Source organism: Eptatretus burgeri, chromosome 1 (assembly GCF_056783735.1).
Source record: "Eptatretus burgeri isolate ZD-2024b chromosome 1, Ebu_testis_v1, whole genome shotgun sequence".
Classification (NCBI taxonomy): domain Eukaryota; kingdom Metazoa; phylum Chordata; class Myxini; order Myxiniformes; family Myxinidae; genus Eptatretus; species Eptatretus burgeri.
The window spans coordinates 79,902,939-79,922,938 of NC_140961.1; the positions used below are offsets into that span (position 1 = coordinate 79,902,939).

General features: G+C 44.1%; 1 protein-coding gene across 1 annotated transcript in view; it reads left to right on the forward strand.

Moving 5' to 3' along the window:
* The first annotated feature begins 8,406 nt into the window (after window positions 1–8,406).
* The window catches only part of LOC147034822 (uncharacterized), a 497,607-nt gene continuing 486,013 nt past the window's right edge, over window positions 8,407–20,000 (forward strand). The window contains exon 1 of the mRNA XM_085890254.1: window positions 8,407–9,914. Coding sequence (XP_085746380.1) covers window positions 8,546–9,835 — 1,290 coding nt within the window. The 5' untranslated portion in view covers window positions 8,407–8,545 and the 3' untranslated portion in view covers window positions 9,836–9,914. The remainder of the gene's footprint in view (window positions 9,915–20,000) is intronic.

Genomic DNA, 20,000 nt, shown 5'->3' on the forward strand with positions numbered 1-20,000 from the left:
AAGCTCCAGGGATCTGTGGCATCCATGCTGAACTTCTCAAGGCTGGTGGAAATGCTGCACTCGTGTCGTTGCATGCAGTTTTGTGCTCTGCCTGGAACACAGGCATCATCCCAACTGACTGGAAGAGAGGCCTTGTTGTCCCTCTCTGGAAAGGGAAGGGTGATCGCCAAGACTGCAACAACTACCGAGGGGTGACGCTGCTATCAGTGCCGGGCAAGGTCTTTGCTCGGATAATTCTTGATAGGGTTCGCCACCATCTGCTTGAGCACCAGCGTCCAGAGCAGTCAGGCTTTACACCAAAGAGGTCAACGATTGACCGTATCCTTGCTCTTCGTGTCTTCACCGAACGCAGACGAGAGTTTCGGCAGGGGCTGCTTGCAGCCTCTGTTGATCTCTGTAAAGTGTTCGATTCAGTGAATCGGGATGTCCTCTGGAGGATTCTTGGTCTTCGTGGGGTGCCACCGAAACTGATCAATCTGATGTCTGAACTCTACTCTGGTAATGAGAGTGCTGTGAAGTGTGGTGGTACCATCTCTGTCTTATTTCCAGTTGTTACCGGAGTTCGTCAGGGGTGTGTACTGGCCCCCACACTTTTCAGCACTTGTATGGACTGGATTTTAGGGAGGATGTCGGAGAGATCAAGCTGCGGTGCATCATTTGGGAATGTCAAGATCTCGGACCTTGATTTTGCAGATGATGCAGTCATCTTTGCGGAGACTCTAGACATCCTTTTGGGGGCCCTCGAGGTGCTGAAAGAGGAGTCAGAGCCGCTGGGATTATGGATTTCTTGGGTCAAAACTAAGATCCAGGCTTTCGGTGACATCTTGGATGCTGCTGTCCTGTCTGTGTCTGTTTGTGGTGAGGATGTTGAGGTCGTGGAGAGATTCACTTACCTTGGCAGTGATATTCATGTCTCTGCTGGCTGCGAGTCAGAGGTCAATAGACGTCTGGGTCGGGCCTGGGGAGTCATGGATTCACTGGATCATGGGGTGTGGCGCTGCCGGTACCTGTGCGGGAGGACGAAAGTCCGAGTCTTCAGGTCCTTGGTACTTCCAGTGTTGCTCTATGGATGCGAGACTTGGACTCTGACCAGGGATCTGCGACGGAGACTTAATTCCTTTGGTACCAGGTCTCTTCGGAGAATCCTTGGCTATCGCTGGTCGGATTTTGTGTCCAACGAGCGGTTGCTGAGAGAGACTTGGATGAGATTTGTTACCTGCATAGTCCGTGAGCGTCAGTTGCGGCTGTATGGACATGTGGCTCGTTTTCCTGACGCTGATCCTGCTCACCAGATTCTCTCAGCGAGGGAGTCTCATGAGTGGAGGAGGCCAGTGGGCCGACCACGTGCCTCATGGTTGTAGCAGGTTGACCATCATCTCAAGGAGATGGGGATGGGTCTGGCATCTGCCTGGGGGATGGCCAGACGGAGGCCCCTGGAGTACCGGCGGAAAGTGGACGCAGTGACGTGCTGTTCTGGCACATGCTCCCATACCTGACATATATATGTATATATATACGTATATATACATATATATATATATTCATACATATATAAACATATATATATATATATATATATATATATATATATATATATATATATATATACATGCATATACAATATATTCATAGACAATATATGTATATACAATATATGTATATATGTATATATATATATATGTATGTATATATATATATGTATATATGTATATATATGTATATATGTATATATGTATATATATGTATATATGTATATATGTATATATATATATATATATATCTTCTTAAGCCTGGTGTTGGCGCAGTGGTTAGGGCAGTGGCTTGGGATCCAAAAGGTCCTGAGTTCAAGCCCCGTTCGGCCACTGAATTAATACACCAGGGGGTTGACTCAGCCTGTCATCCTTCCGAGGTCGGTGAAGTGAGTACCAGTGTACTGGGCCAGTGTATACCCCGGTTAAAATAGGTGTACCATATCCCTGTGTCATAAGAGGCGACCAGGGTTGCATCAGGAAGGGCATCCGGCGTAAAACATGTGCCAAATCACTGTGTGGATCATAAGGATGATCCGCTGTGGCGACCCCTAACGGGGGCAGCCCAAAGAAGAGGAAGAAGATTCACATATATATATATATATATATATATATATATATATATATATATATATATATATATATATATATATATATATATATATATAGTCATTTTAATGAGCGAAATCCCTTTTATACAATCGAGTTAATCTTGTATCTTGTGCCAAAGGGCTTAAAGACCTTTACAAGGCAATATAATCCACAGCGATGCAGTTTCCTGAGAGGTTGGCCAACACTCTCCCAGTGTGACCAGGAGTATTGTAGAGGCAGCTGTCAAAGCATTTGATGATTGATGATGGGGTTTATTATTTTCAGGTTTTCATGATGCTGATGAAAAATTGGTCCTTAGCCTAAATTGCCTCTGGGCTTCAAGAAAGCACACCTGAGGGGCAGCTACAGCAATGCGTTTGCAACAAGTCCCGGCTTGGAACGGTCTGCCTTCGGGGTGGGTTGTTGCTCATCAATCTTCCTTGGCAGGCTGCTTTTCCGGTTTGGTAACGCTTTTTAAGGTTATACTTTGTGTATCTACATACCATCTTTTGTACTTGTCTTCCTTCGTTTTCAATACAACCTGGATTAATATCCAAAGAACATTCAGCCTCCAGCCTCTGGTTAGTTTGCAATACTGGTGTTCTTACACCAGTATGCCAGATAAACCAGTTAATCAAGATGCTGATTTTGTTTTTTTCTAATGTCCAAGATTTTTTAAAGTGTGTATGATTGTGTACATCCATTGTTGCATCGGATGATTCGTGTTTGAGGTGGCAGTATAGCTTCACAGTATTAAACTAGAAAGAGCAATCAGAGATTGCAGACCCTTGCCAAAACTTGTTTTGTGTGGTGGATTTTGTGTGGCGTTTGTGTAATGGTGTGTTACATAATTAATGAGACATACCTAGAATTGCCACTTTATAACTGCTGGCAATGATGACCGTGTACCAAGATGTCCCGCTTTGATTGGACATCTGATCCTCACCCATGACGTTTTTCATTATTATGCAATTGAATTTATAATGGGATTCATATCAATTCACTTTAAATCAAATGGAAGACCAAATAGGTACAATCCTGCATTGGAGTCATCAGAAGGAATCTGAACAAGCAAAAAGCAAAGATGAAGTCATTAGGAGGAACCTGGATAGGATTCACATTTCAGCTGCTACTCTACCCTCAAGCCCATCCAGACACAGCCAAGTGAGCCTGATTCAAAAAAAAAATTGGAATGATAAAAAATAACGAACCCACATACAAAATTAAATCATTCTGGCTGCCAGATCATGTGTCTGATCAATTTGAAATTTAAAACGTGTATTCTCCTTCTCTACTCGATCATAATTGTGAAGTTTCACGTCTATTGATTAAGAGGTTCCAGAGAAAACATTATATAATATTTTTTTTAATCCAACATGGCTGCCAAAAGATGTGACCTATCAATTATTCCTTAACAAAGTTGCACACCAAAGCTTGGGGAACATTTGTGTGAAGTTTCCCTTCGATCTGTCCAGCCGTTCTGGAGACAAAGATTTTTTTATCGGTTTGAGGGTAAATCCAATGTGGCTGCCAAACCATGTGACCTGTTATGTCATATGTGTGAACCTTTTGTTCCTCATGGATAGGTTGTCATATGTATAAAGTTTCACCTTTATCTGTTCAGCTACTTCAGAGAAGACGATTTTTTTGAAGGTTTTACGTTGCAAACAATATGGTTGTTAAATCAGGTGACCAATGACGTCATAATTTTTTTTTTTGTCTGTGGACCATTTTATCCCGAGATTACCCTCAAAATTTTTCATACTAATCAGATGTAGCGTTCTACATATGTGTCATAACGAAGGCACCTATGATATCATAAAAAAAATCACACTTATTCCCTAAGAGGAGTACTGCCGTGTGCCAAGTTTCAATTTTTTCCTTGGTGCGGTTTCAGAAATAGAGGTCCAAAGTTTTTCCATTTTTCCAACATGGCTGCCACGCCACATAACATAGGACATCATAATTATGATTAAAACCTTCTACCTGTGTAGTCGCACCGATCATTAAAATTTTCTCTCAATCCGACAAGCAGTTGCGGAGAAAAACCCAAGTTCTATGCAGACAAACAGATGGACAGACAAACAAACGGATGAAAACACAATACCCTCGTGGAAAATGGATATTTGCAAAAATTTTCAAGCCCTGAATGCAACTTCTTCAGAAAGAGTCTGACCTACCCCCTCCCCCCCCCAAAAAAAACAACAACTCAAGTCCCCAATCCCCTTCCAAACTTCAAGTCTTCAACCCCCCTTCCCCCTCCAAAGCCTCAATCCTTCTTCCTCAATTCTGTCCCTTCTCTGCCCCCACTCCGACTTTGTCCTCCACTCCACATTTATTCTACAAGTTGTCAACCCCCTCTTCTAACCTCAAGTCTTCAAGCAGCTTCCCAACCCCATGTCTTCAAGACGCTCCCTACCTCAAGTCCTCAACACCCCTTTCCAAGCTCTGTCCCTTCTCTGCCCACCCCCCACTCCAACTCTGTCCTCCACTCTCCCTTTCCTCTTCATGTCCTCAACCCCAGGTCCACAGCTCCCTCTTTCTTCTTCAAGTCCTCAACCCAACCACAAATTTGCATAATAGTCACTAACTGTTAAGACTGCTAAGGTTTCTTGGTGAAGTAAATTGATGAAAAGGTAATTGGACTTTGGATGGAATTGATTGAATGGTTTTTGATTATGTTATGTTTTTAGTTCCGGCAGGTGTGCGAGCCAGCGATTCTGAGCCTATACACCACCCACGTGTGTCACAAAAATTCACATAAATCGAAATTGTGTGAATATCAATGTTGGTGGACTCCCGCAAGCACTATCTAGAATCAAGAACCCTTAAATGAGGTATCATTCAGCATTATACATGCTGTGGTTACGATGTTTACACCTTTCAGATACAACCAGACAACCTGCATTGCATGTAGGCACATTACCGAACTGCCTGTATCAAAAAGTGTCAATTCCGGGAAGTCATGTGGTCACACTACCCAGCTATTAACAGGCCAGGTGGGGTTGACTTGAGTGATCAGAGGCCAATGGTATGTCCATTAAAGGACTCAGTTCACTGGCCTGGGACTCAATACAGCTGCATTTTCTATATTGGACAAATTTCCCTTGGTGTGTTACAGTTCCAGTTTCCCAATACGAGCTCCTCACAGGGTAAAGTTCTCACACTCGTTCTTGTGAACCATAATTGCATCCGTGCCATCCTAACATTGGCTGGAGTCCGTGATCGCATCACTTTTGATATCCAAATCCGATGTAGCACTAAGGTCAAGATTTTTTCCCCCAACTCTACCAACATATCTGCTTAGTCCGAGTGTTGGCCTGAAAAGCGTGCATTAGGGTCAGCACAATGTTTTTTTTGGAATTGTGTGATCACCAGACCATATTAATGAATATTCCGATTGATGCCACTTTGGCACCCTTGAGCATTTTTGTAGAAACCCATTAATATGCAAATTAGCAGTGGCCATTGTCAAAATTACTATTTTTCTTAATATCTCCAAAAGTAAGGATCCAAATAGCCTGGTTGAGGTGTCTACACTCATGTTTTTAGGGTCACTGGCCATGATAAACCCACTTAAAATTTAATAACATTTAAATTTAGCTCATTAATATGCAAATTAGCAGTCACCATAATGAAAATAACAATTTTTCTTAATATCTCCAGAAGTAAGCATCCAAACAGTCTGGTTGAGGTGTCCAAACCCATGTTTTTAGGGTCACTGGTCATGATAAACCCGCTTACAATTTGATAACATTGAAATTTAGCTCATTAATACGCAAGTTAGCATAACCCTACCCCCTGAATTTGTCTGCGCCGATCGGCGTTTTTGCAGTACAGTTATACAACAACAACAAAACTGTTTGAAAATAACTTGCGCAGAGCCGTTTGTCCCCAGTACAGTTGTGAAGAAATGGCTGACCTCAGAAGATCAACAGCATGAACTGTTTCTGATCAAGTAAGTTGAGGCTTGTAATGTAATGAAAGAAACATGGAGAACTGAGTTTTAAGTCAGAGTAATGTTTTCTGATACAGTAGAATGATCGATATTATTTGCAAGCAAGTTTTTTTTTATTATTACTTAACATGATCTGTCTGAAAGCAACTGTGTATTTTATTGATTTTTAAAAGTACACAGGGTGGAACCTGTTTCCTGAGAATTAAAAAAAATACGAACAAAGAAAGTAAATGTTTACTGATGTTTATAATTACCTCTATTGTTACAGGTTGAGGCTCCATCACCATGGGAGACTGTTTCTTCAGTCCCTGCGATGCAAGTAAACCTGGAAAACCTCTGGTAATAGTTGGTCCAGAGAGAGTGTGAAGTATCATCCGGTCAAGCAAAGCAAGACAAGATGGTATACATGAAGAGCTTGAACAGAGATCACAGGCAGACGAATCTATCGAGCTCAAATGCCATAGAGACTGTGCCAACGTACACATCACGCTCACACATAGAAAGACACTTGAAATGAAGGAGTGATGTCTCTTTGGACATTGAGCCAGCTGTCAGTTCTACCATCCTATCGATGAAAAACAACATGTTGCGCATCTGGAATTCAGTAGAAGTCTACAACAAGGATCATGGATGAAAGCTCTACTCTCGACGAACCCTGTTATCCATATTGTTGGATATACTTGGCTCTGAGCTTCTGGTTCTGTCTGGTGAAGATGTCGCTAGTTTATCTTGTTTCGCAGCAGAGCATCTACTGTGATCAACTTAGTAGCATCAGATGAAGAGGACGCCATTGATGTTTCGATAGAACGAATTGCCAAGAAGGTTGCACAGGAATCTAAGCAGTTGTCGTCCGGCCCCAGTTCCTATCAGACTAGAATTAATATAGATATTGCTAATGAAGCAGTGAGTTCAACCCTTCAATTGCTACTCTCCAAAATATTAGATAAATTGGACTGCACACTTCCAGGAGCTCTGATGGGAAACATCAAAACGAATATGATCACCAATCGACCAACAACACTCCAAATAGCACTGCGAGTTCTAGTCAGTCATAAAACCCTCATCGAGCAGTTGAACAACTATCGTGTGACCTGTTCCTATGATGAGTTTCAGCGTTTCAAGGGATCAGCAGCAAAGGCTGCAACTGTTCACTCCGGGATTAGGGGAACTGCCAATGCTGAATGTGGCCTCGTTCAGGTTGTTGCTGACAACTTCCACACAAATATCTCATCCAAGAATGGACTCGTTTTAACACATTCTCTTGCAGTAGTACTTACCATAAAATATCAGGAGATATATTCCATATCTGAAGATGAAACCATCATCGGACGATTGACCCGTAATGAAGTGAAGACACCTGTGACAGAAGACTTTTCGGATCAAAGGTGCAAGGGACCTGAGAAACCAGCGATGCCAGTTGAAGAAGCCACACGTGTGGTGTTACCTCTCCGCATATTGGCTCATCAAGTTATACAACTTAGGAGAGTTCAGGATATGGATTTATCTTTTCTGAAGCAAATCACTTCTGATCAGAACACACCAGAGTTTGTTGGCTTTAATACGAAGCTCTGCAGAGTGCAAGGACGATTCATCCAACCAGCAACGAGGGCCATTTATACACCACTCATATATAATATATGGATCCCGCTGATCCGGACACGATGTTTACAGCAATGGAGGAGGAAAAACGCTTGACCGCAGAGTGTGGACAAACCGTAACCATCTTCACAAACAACCAACAGCTGTATCAAGTGGCCGTTAATGTTAAATGTGTTTATCCTGAGCAGTTTACCCAATTCATACCAAGGTTGGGCGGCATGCATACCCTTATCCGTTTCATCGGTTATGTGGGGAACTTGATGGCTGAAAGTGGGCTGGAAGATGTGATGAAATCTGCCTTTGGAGGTGTTGCTCATATGATTGGTGGAAAAAAGTTTCCCCAAAACTTCAGGGCCCTGCAATTGGTGACTGATGAGGTCCTTCATTCCAGCGTGGCTCAGGCAGAAAGTCATTAAGACTTAATGGACACTCTTGAAACCAAAGCAGCAAAGAGCATGACGACACAAATATGGGTACAGAACCTTGTGAAACCTGTATTCATCATGATGGCGTTTGATCGTGCTGAGCGTGAAGGAGACTGGCCATTGCATCTATGGGCTATGAAAGAGATTCTCCCAACTTCTTCGTGGCTGGACATCACAACTATACTAGATATGGTCTCTACTACCTTAGATCGATGGAAAGGCTTCATGGAGACATTCTGGAAATGTTCTTAAAAGGAGATCATGTGATGCGGCACAAGAAGGGCCTATGGAACGGCATATGATCGAATATGTAAATAGAGTCCACGTTCTTGCGCTATGGTCATGGCATACATGGAATCGGCATTACACTGAAGCATTCCACACTGAAGAAGTGGGCCTACAGTACGTACACATTTAGTCAGATAGTCCATGATCTCACAGATATGTCTGAGGGGCACATAGTCACAGAGGTGACCATTCACAAGGAAGAGAAGCCATCACTCATACGATCTGATGTAGAGGACCGAGATAAGATAAGGAGAAAACTCCAGTCCTGTATCGACCCGCTTGACCCAAACGAACATGCAGACAGAGTTGTCAACATTGTAACTGGCATAATTGGACCGGAGAAGGTGAATGCGCCAAGGGCAGTTGACATTGGCCGAGCACAGATGCATTCGTATGAAGAAAGCTGGCCAGCAGGATTCAACGTTCCCTTATTTAAACAAGTCATAACTATGGCAGTGACACGGAAAGTCATGCATGTGGGATCTACTGAGGTTTGTGATCTAAATCTCATCTACTCCAAGGTCAGGGGACTCCAACAAAGTCGAAACATCAAACTATGTGACATGTTAGAGTACGAGCTTGGACCTGTGCCAACATCAATGTTCGATGAAAAGGGGGAGATGAGAATAGCAAAGACCAAGTCGACATTGAAGAAGAATCTCCAATTGGAAATCTCAACAAGACTGGGTCCACAACCTGAAGTCACCATCTTAGATGGTTGTGCAATCCTCTGGGTTATTCATTGGCCTAACAGGAGAATTGTGCAAGACTTTGTTGACAACTTCACGAGCTACATCATGGCAAAGGTGGACAAATCAGATGTATATCTGGTATTTGACAGATATCATGATTTCAGGATCAAGAGTGGAACAAGATTAGCAAGAGCTGGGCAGCAAGCTAGCAGGCGCCACAGGTTGAACCGCCAGACTCCACTGCCTCCACAGCTGGTGGTTCTGTCAGTAACTGAGAACAAAGTTCAGCTGAAAGAACTGATTTGCCAGAATTTGATTGACGTTAGTCAACAGAGAAAGCAGAGCCAACACAGGCTCGTCATTACGGGACAGGAGTCTACCCCAGTGGAAATACACCAAGGTGCCCAAAGGTGTCGCACTGATTTGAAGACGACGCATGAGGAGGCAGATGTCATCATCATTCAGCAAGTCGCTAAAATTGCCGACGATGGCGCAAAATGCATCAAAGTCATCTGTGATGATACTGATGTGTTCATCTTGCTTGTGTATCACTTTGCAGAACTTCATCTGCAATGCTGCGTAACACTGGAAGCAACATTTCCTGGCCAATGGTTGATCGACATTGGGGCCACTGCCATAAAGCATGCCGGGATGGTGCAAGACCTACTATCTTCACACGCACTCTCTCTCTCTATCGAGTGCAGCCTGCGGCAGCTGGTTTCATCATTGGTTGGGACGCAGCTATGCCGCTGATGCAGTGTCCCCCTTACCAGTACACTGGTGATCATTTTGCCGACCTCGGAAGGATGACAGGCTGAGTCAACCTCTTGGTGTCTTTTTTAAAATTCAGCGGCCAATGGGGCTTGACTGGATCGGGAATTGATTTTTTAATAATTTCTTTTGTTGCCCGATTTGAACGAAACTTGATACTGCACACCACAGGCGAATGATGAGTAAGGTGGCCATAAATTTTTTGCGCTATCTTGTACCATTTTGGCTGTATTTCGGGAACATGCATACATACATACATACATACATACATACAAGATGAGAGTTTTAGTAATATACTAGACGACCCGTGAACCTGTTGGGTTCCTGTTGTGACAGTGGTTGATGCAAAAAATCATTTCAAGAAAAAAAAGATAGCTCCAGCGAACTATACCGCTGAGGTTGTTTGCATTGATCAAATTCTCCCAAAGAGTACTTGACTAAATCAGGAATTGATTGGTTAATAATTTTTTTCTTTGCCCGATTTGAACGAAACTTGATTTTGCACACGGCAGGTGAATGGTGAGTAAGGTGGCCCTAAAACTTTTGCGCTATTGTGTACCGTTTTGGCTGTATTTCTGGAACATATATACTTGCATACATATATACATACAAGATGAGAGTTTTAGTAACATATAGATAAGAATATAATTTATAAGCCATATTGTAAGTTTATAGCTTTGAAGATTTAAACAAAAGAAAAAAAGATCTCAGGAGAACGCGCAAGTGAAGAGGAAGAAGAGGAGGATCAGGACTGTCCAGAATGAAAAAAAGAGCTGTTTGTGAGTGTTTCGGTTTGAATGAACGTTCTGAGAGTGCTGACAGAGGTGTAAGATGCATACAAAGCTGAGTAGCGCATTAAAAATCGGAGCAGCGATTGGGAAAGTAAGACAAGCATGCTCGAACCTGACAAAATGTTTTTTGTGAGTAGCAAACCATTTCTGTTGTTGCTCATTGGAGAACCTAATTCAAAAAAATTGTGTGAACTCCTAAATATAAAGCACGATCCCAGAAATGCTTTTTTTGTCACAAGCTTTCTCCACCAATTAGAAGCAAGTTTCCCTTAGTTACCAGGGCATTGTGCATTGTAGGAAAGGTCGTGATTTGTTCTTTGGGTTGACGTCAGTTTAAACTCATTTGCATACACGTCTCGACCACGATGGTAGCTTGACGTGCTTTACGGGTTAACCCTCATTATGAAAAGTTAATCTCCTCCATTAGATAGTTAATAGGCAGGAAAAACATCGCCAAGGAAATGAAGTCATGCAATCGCCGGACGTTCCTTGACACTGGATTTTCTGTTACTTTTTGGAAAATTCTTACTGGTGATGTTTTCTCTGTGGTTGAAGATGTGTTTTTGTTTTATCAATGCCAAAGCAGTTGTACCTGTTTGCTGAATTTTTAATGTCCTGCATTTTTCTTTTTTCCAATTTGCTTTCGTCAGGTACAATACTGTTACCTGCTTGAAATTTTACTTATAAACATGATGTATGTTTTTTTTTCTGTGTATTTAACTTTTAAAAGTATTCATCTCGGGTGGGGGTGCCAAAGGAAGGGTCTGCCCCAGGGCCAAATACTCCAGATACGCTATTGATGGGGGGGGGGGAGGGGGATCCAATGTCATCCTCAAGATTCCATCCTCTTCTATCAGGGCTGGGTGCTTATTGGCAATGCTGGAGAATACTGCAAAATATGGCTGCCTGGTAGTTCACCCTGATATGTTTTGGCAGGGAATCTTTTGTTTGGTGGTAGCGACTCTTCTCCATGTGTTCCAAGTCAGAACATGTTGTACCTGACCTAATTCACATCGGCCGCCTCCTCTTGCCCATGGCAAACAAATCGATCCAATCTTGATGTCAAATTATCCCTCGAAAGAAGTGAGGCATCAAACCCATGGAAGGTAGTTAGGTAATGCTAAGTCATCAATTGGTATGCTTTGATCTTTCCCTTACAAAGAACTTGCTGACTGAATCACATCCAGTAAATGGATGGAACACCATTAGAGCTGACAGAGCTGACATATTTTCCCAGTTGATTTGGGAGTGCTTTCTGGTCAAGGGTCGGAACTATGAGCTCCTTGTGAGCCAACGGCCATCCTTATCTCGTGCCAACTGCATCTGTGGACGTCCTTCTGCAGGTGGTGACTGTAATGTCCTGACGTACAAACAATCAGACCGACCACGATTCACTTAACTTCACAAAGGTTTTATTGAGAGTACTCAACTCCATTACTGGTCCCGTGTATCGCGCATGCACACATGGCATTCACATCAAACCCAAGGAAGGGCGATACATCACAATATCTCCCCCTTTAATTACAAATCCAACCGGTCTGGATGTTTAGATACACAGGAGGACCTATGCAAAGGAGTTGTTATCGGTACAGATTTAGGTGACATGGACAAACGCACCGGACTGCCAGCGGGTACAGGTTCAGAAACTTCAGGCAGATAAGTATTACTGACAACTTCAGATGCAGGTTCGGAAACAACAGTTGCATTCTCGGACAATGGAACAATAGCTGGATGAATCAAAGAATTTGCATAATCCACCAACTCAATATATTGCAGCTTGATCTGATCCACATGTTTCCTCACTGTACGCCCATCTTTCAGCTCGACACAAAAAACACGAGTTCCTTTCTTGCTAATAACAACACCTGGCAGCCATTTGGCTCCAAGGCCATGGTTCAGTACATAAACTGGATTGTTTACAGCAAAGTCGCGCAATGCAGCCGTGCAATCATGATAGTATTTCTGACTGATGCTTATCAACAGTTTCACTGATGTAAGGATGAACAAGAAAAAAATGTGGATTTGAGTTCTCACTTCATAAGCAATTCAGCTGGAGGCACTCCAGTTATGGTATGTGGTCTGTATCTGTAACCAAGCAACACGCGTAACAAACGCGTTTGAAGCGAACCTTGAGGAACACGCTTTAACCCTTGCTTGATAATCTGTACAGCACGCTCTGCCTGACCATTAGAAGTGGGTTTAAACAGAGCAGAACAGACATGTTTGATACCATTCAACCTCATGATTTCCTGACATGTAAAGCACGAACCATTATCGCTTACCAACACATCAGGTAGACTGAGTACCGAACATGACACGTAAATTCTCAATGGTGGCATCAGAAGTGCTGGGAAACATGATGGAGCACTCAATCCACTTGGAAATTGCATCAATGACAAGGAACATTTCACTAAGAATGGACCTGCAAAGTCAACATGAATCCTGGACCAAGGTTAGTAAGGCCACGGACTAAGATTCAGCATTGATTCCACTGCTGACTGACTGAGCTGCATACACATATCACAACAATGAACACAAGATTCAAGTTCGGAATCAATACCAAGCCACAAAACATGTGACCTTGCGACAGCTTTCATCGCAACAATACCAGGTGGGTACTATGTCGTTCAGAAACCAACTTCTCTCTTCCCTGCTTTGGCATGATGACACGTCGGCCCCAAAGTAAGCATTCTGAATGGACAGATAACTCATCTCTATGACATAAGTACGGTTTGTACTCCTCCGAGACTGGTATACAGCAAACAGCAAACTCTCCACTTTGTCAGAAGAAAAGACAACAGAGTCCAGGGACTGTTGGATGTGACTGGGTAAGGTGGGTACAGAAAGCAAAGGGTTTCGGACACAAGATTTCGATGCAAACACCGAGTTTAGGCATTCAGCCTTTTCAGCCAGTGCGGTATCAGCAGTGCGGCCATTTGAGGGAAGGGAGGAGATGGATGAGGAACATACACCAGAAACAGATTTGATTAGATGCCACCAGGATTTGGAGGAGGGAGAGAGGTTTGAGAGTTCAGACTTGAGATTAGAAAGATGTTGTTTTCTGGCTCTCCTGAAGGTAGACACACACTTGTTCCGAGCTTTGTGGAAGGACCTGAGATTACCCTCAGTTGGGTTTGCTTTCCATGAGGCAAACGCAAGTTGTTTTAGGACAACTCCCTCACCACAAGCTTCAGTGAACCAAGGGTGGGAGGAAGGGGAGGACAACTGAAGACGAGAGGGGATAAATCTGTGCATGAGAGAGAGCAAGTTTCCTTGAAAGAATTCCCTGGATGAGGTGATGTTGGAGAAAGTTGCAATGGGAGACCAGTCTAGAAGTTTGATGGCTGCTTGGAGACCCTGCCAGTCGGCTTGAGTGAAATACCAGACTCGACGTCACTGAAGTGGTTCTCTAATAACAGCCAGAGAGATGTTCACTCTGACAAGCACGTGGTCAGAAGAACCGATTGGAGCGAAGGAAGAACAGCAGATATTTTCAGGGGAATTTGTCAAAATAAGATCCAAAAAAGATGGAGTACCATTGGTTGAGATATGGGTCGTGAAGTTGACTGATTGAGTCAGTCCCAGTGAGTCGCAGAAGTCTATTGCTGAAGTGCCATGGCAGGTAAGAGAGGTACCCACACCCAGCCAACTGGCGTGAGGACAATTGAAGTCACCACATATGAGGAAGAGAAAGAAGCCCAATAAGACAAGGTCGATGAAAACTCACAAAATAGCACGATTTTTGAAACAAAACTGAATTAGGAACACACAGTAAACATGTTGGTGAGAAAACAAAGAGCAAAACGTGACAAATAACGACCAGAAACTTAACTTTGAGAAAGTTGGCAGACCCGTAAGAGAACCAGCTGTCCCTTCAAACCCAGAACCGGAACTCAAACAGAGAACCTCTGTTGTACCATCTGTCATCCCTTAGACCAGCAAGCTGCAGCTTCTTCGCCCTCTGCAGATCTGGATAAAATCACAATCTGGTCCAACATGTGGAACATGTCTTTCAATACTGACAAATCTCACACTCTCATTATGTCTCTCCGAAAGGACCATTTAGAAAACCCCTACCATCTACTTTCTCAAAAATCCCCTGGAAGAAGTCCTTTCATTCAAGCTTCTGGGTCTCACTATCTGCCATGATCTTTCCTGGGAAAGCCACATTTCCAACCTAGCCTCCAAAGCCAGTCGCCGACTGGGCACCCTTCGTCGTGCAAAGTCCTTCATTGGCCCACCTGAGCTCCTTACCACATCCAAAGCTTTTGTCCACAGCCTGATGGAGTACTGCTCTCCCTTCTGTGCTGGTGATCCTGCATCTCACCTTTATCGGCTTCATGCTGTGGAAACCAAGGCATTAAGGATCATCGGTATCTCCCACGATGAGGCTGGGTCTTTGGGCCTCTCACTCTCTCATCTCACCGCAGGCAGGTCGGTGGTTTTTCTGTCTTTTTCCATCTCCTCTCTGGTTTCGCCCCCCTCCCCTGCACTGTCTGCGATATGTCCCCACCATATTTCTGCAGGGGTCTCAAGGTCTGCCAACAACCCCCTTCTGCTAAAACTACCAAAATCATGAATCATTGCTCTCATTCACTCTTTCATTCCTCTTTTTTCCTACCTTTGGAATAAACTTCCACACTCTCTTCAATCCCATTCTTCCCTCCAGGCCTTCAAAACAGCAGTTCACCACCACCTCTTATCTTCCCCCATCCAACATCCTGATTTTTTCTACTCCCGTTAATCCACCCCAAACCCACCTCGTTCAAATTCCCTGATTTCCTTCCTGAATGTCCCTGTAATGTCAATCTTGTATACGCCAAGTTCCCCGCCCCATCCCTCTCCCTTCCACAGATCTTCTAATGTCTCTGTTCCCCACTTTTTTGTCCTTCCCTCTCCCACCCCTCTTGCCTCATGCCCCCCTTGTTATGTGTTGTGTTTTAGCCCTCATGTGAGCCTTGTCGATGTATGCAAAAAAGCCCTCAAATTTATGTCCAAAAAATTTCTGATGCCTCTTGGTTACCCCAAACACACAGCCTAATGACACTTTATCAACCATACCATAGGCTATTTCAGCTTTTGTCAAGCTTCTGGAAGCACATGCAACAGGTTGTAATTTGCCCGACTCATTGGCTTGTTGTAACACACAGCCTACCCCATAAGTACTGGCATTACACGACAATACAAGATGCTTACATGGATCATAATGAACAAGCAATTTGTTAGAACACAATAGACCTTTAGCTTCCTTGAAGGCATCATCCTGGGCCTTGTGCCAAACCCAATATTTCCCTTTCCGAAGTAACTGATGCAGGGGTTCTAGTTTTTTTTTCTGGTTTGGGTGCATTCTTGATTGCTTAGACTTTGGAATCATATGGCATGATCAAAGAAGTGGCAGTGACTCTTCTGCCAAGGAATACCACTTTGGGCACCATAAATACACATTTCTCACATTTCAGTCTGAGTCCTACTTTGTCCAAATGACACATGACTTCCTCCAGGTTACTCAGGTGTTCTCCAGTGTCGCAGCCCCTGATCAGCATGTCATACTGGAACATGACACTTTTTGGCACAGATTTCAATAGACTCTCCATGTTTCTCTGAAAGATGGCTGTTGCTGAACGTATTCCAAAAGGACAACGATTGTAGATGAACAGTCCCTTGTGAGTGTTGATGCATATGAGTTTCTTTGACTCCTCATCCAGCTCTTGTATCATGTAGGCAGATGTCAGATCCAACTTGGTGAATAACTTTCCACGAGCTAATGTCGAAAACAGGTCATCCGCTTTGGGCAGTGAATACTGATCCTACTTGGAGTGGCGATTTATGGTCACCTTGTAGTCCCCGCATATCCTCACTGCTCCATCACCTTTCAGGACAGGAATAATTGGACTAGCCCATTCATTGAACTCAACAGGAGAAATGACTCCCTCACTCTGGAGTCTCCGAAGTTCACACTCAATCTTTTTTCTTCCACTCAATCCTCTTCTTCCACGCTTCGATGCATCCCCAAAAGGCTTCTTCTGGAATCCTCCGGAGCTCCATCGTCACGGCCCTTTTGATGGCCTCCACAACAGGAAATTGGGTCCCCTTGATCACCCCCTTGAGCTTGGGGAATAGGACAAAAAATCACAAGAGGCCAAATCTGGTGAATACGGGGGTTGCTCCAGAGTTGGCATGTTCCTCTCCGCCAGAAACTGTCGGATGCTCAGGGCACTGTGAGCAGGGGCATTGCCATGGTGGAGCACCCAGGCATTGTTCTCCCACAGATCCCTCCTCTTGTCCCGGACATCATGATCTCATGATGCGTCGAAGGATCTCCTTGTACACGTATTGATTCACTATTTGGCCCTGTGGTAGAAACTCGAAGAGGACGATTCCCTTGATGTCAAAAAACGTGAGGAGCATCACCTTGACCTTCGACTTCGACATCCTTGCTTTCTTTGGTCTTGGTGTTGCCAGACTCCACTGACGACTCTGCCGTTTGCTCTAGGGATGGTATTTGAATATCCACGATTCATCACCAGTGATGACTCTCCCGAGCAGGTCTGGATCGTCCTCGAGGCGCTCCATAATGTCTTGACATAGAGTGACTGCTGTTTCTGGTCCTCAGACAACAGCTTGGGAACCCTCTTTGTGCACACCTTGCGCATTTCGAGATTTTCAGTGATGATGCTCCAGACAGTGTCCTTGTTGATGTAAAGTTCCTCAGCAATCATCCGCACTGTGAGTCGACGATCAGCATGCACCATCTGCTTCACACGTTCGATGTTGTGCGCCGTTCTTCTTGTTGAAGGTCTTCCAGACCGTGGATCATCTTCAACCTCCTCCCATCCCTCTTTGAACCTCTTGTGCCATTCAAATTCACGTGTAAGTGACATCGTTTCTTCACCGTAGACTTGCTGCAGCATTGCGAAGGATTCGGAAGGTGTTTTGCCAAGCTTGGCAAGAAACTTAGAGATTAGCTCTCTGCTCACGACTCATAGCGTGACAACTCAGACTAGACAACGTGTAAAGCACAACCTGTTAAAAATCACACAATGAGCGCAGTCAACCATCACCAATCATATATATTGCTGGAATGTTCGGAAAGACTGTGACACAACCTGTTCATTCAAGTTGTGTAAGTGGAGCACACAGCAGGCTCAGTTCCGTTACTTTTTAGATGGACCTCGTAATGCCATCATATGTAAGGCAGTTCATCCGTCATACCATCATAAGACACACTGACATCTGTGCTGCCATTCACTGGAACAATTTCCTTGGTGTAGGTACGAAGTTTGGCCTTCGCTGGATTCAATTTGGGCTTCACAGCCTCACAGTCCCACAGTTTGTCAAATGTCTCCTGGCTCATAATTGACTGATTCGCCCCTGTGTCCACTTCCATTGACACCCGCTTGCTGTTCAGTTGAAGATCAACAGTTATTGATGCAGTGCTGCCATGGATTGTATACATCTCATACTCCTCACCATGCAGTGACAACTCATCAGCTCCAGCAACATGCTCGCCATCATATACATGATAGGTGGTGCCATTACTATCACCACTGCTGCATTGGGAACACCTCTTTTGAAGATACCTGATCTTGCCACATCTGTTACATGTGTACCACTTGAAACGGCGCTGGTGAGCCATATGATTTGCATAATGCCAACAAAAGTTATTGGGGCCTCTTGCTACCGATGAAGCAGGTTTCAAATACACGACTGGCTAAGGTGTAACTTTGTACAAAGATTGAGCAATCTTATTTACAGTATCTGCATTTGAAGAGTTTTGGCTTTTCGACGAGATCTCCAGGTGTTCAGCAGTTGCCATACACACCTGTGCAATCTTCAGCACTTTCCCTAGGTCAAGGTCGTCTTCTTGAGCAAGTTTTTCGAATATGACATTATGATTTACCCCAATGACAAAAAAGTCTCGGAGAATCTCATCAAGCACAGCACCAAATTGACACGGTTATGCTAAACAGCGCAGATCAGCAACAAAACAGGAAATGTCCCGATTTTCCTTGCAAGTGTGTGTATAAAAACTATACCTCGATATGATTCGACCAACTTTCAGCTTGTAGTGAAACTTGACGAGCTCACAAACTTGTCCGAAGGTCAACTGAGCATAACTGAGGTTTTTGATGAGTCTGTACACATTCTGCCCACACACAGTCAACACAGCACGTTGACAGAGGGCATAACCAACAGCCGCCATATTGTTGGCCTCGAAATACTGGTGCAGTCTCTGGACAAAATCCACCGGATCCTCCTCATTGGAGTATTCATGAAGAATGCCGACAGTCGCCATCAAGACACGGATAGTTCTTTACTTCATTGCCACTTGTAATGTCGTGAAGTACAAACAATCAAACCGACCACAATGTACTCAACTTCACGAAGGTTTTATTCACAGCACTCAGCTCCATTACTGGTCCCATGTGTTGCGCATGCACACACGGCACTCACGTCACACCCGAGGAAGGGAGATACACCACAGTTACCTTCCCTCGGAGGTTGGTGGCAGGATTTGCGCTTCAGCCACGACAAAACACTTTACTCCGCAAAACACACTGTGGTGTGTGTCGGGGTGGTGCTGAGGTGTCCACCAGACGGCGGTCACCGCGGGTTAACATGAGGCGGTCCCTTCAGGTGAGTGCCTGGATTGTCTTCACCTTATGAGTTGGGGATCGGTCAGGGATCTGCCTGGGGTATGACCAGATGGAGGCCCCTGAAGTGCCGGCAGAAAGTGGATGCAGCGACGCGCTATGGCACATTCTCCCAATGTATGTATGCACGTATATATATATATATATATATATATATATATATATATATATATATATATATATATATATATATATATATATATATTTACGGCTGTGGAAATTTGCAATACACCATAAAGGGTCCTTAGATCAGTTATGACACTAAGTTTATGTGCAGATAGTTCCCCACCGTTGTTTAAAGGGAATTTGTGTGATTCATCAGGCTGCGACTCTTTGAGATAGCCGTTTTTCTGTTCTATCGTTATTTTGGACCGTCCGAAGACTTTAAACGAAGGCCCCATGAAAGGCCTACAACAGCACACAAGTTTTCCCGCCTTTTTTGCGGCGCCGGGGCTGATGCAAGAGGCTGCGACAGCTCGCTGGCGGTTGGTGGATATGGGGTGTGAAGTGGCAGTGAGGAGGAAACGCCCCTTTTCGAGGAGTTTCTCGAAAGGGCTAGAGGAGAGGCAGAGCCAAAAACGGGGAGGAGCGAAGGGGCGGAGCCCCACGCTATATAGGGCGGACCGCGCACGGGCTCGCTCTCTCTTGGTGGACATTTTATTTGAGCTCTCCTCTCTCCTGCCTGGATCATCGCGTTGGATT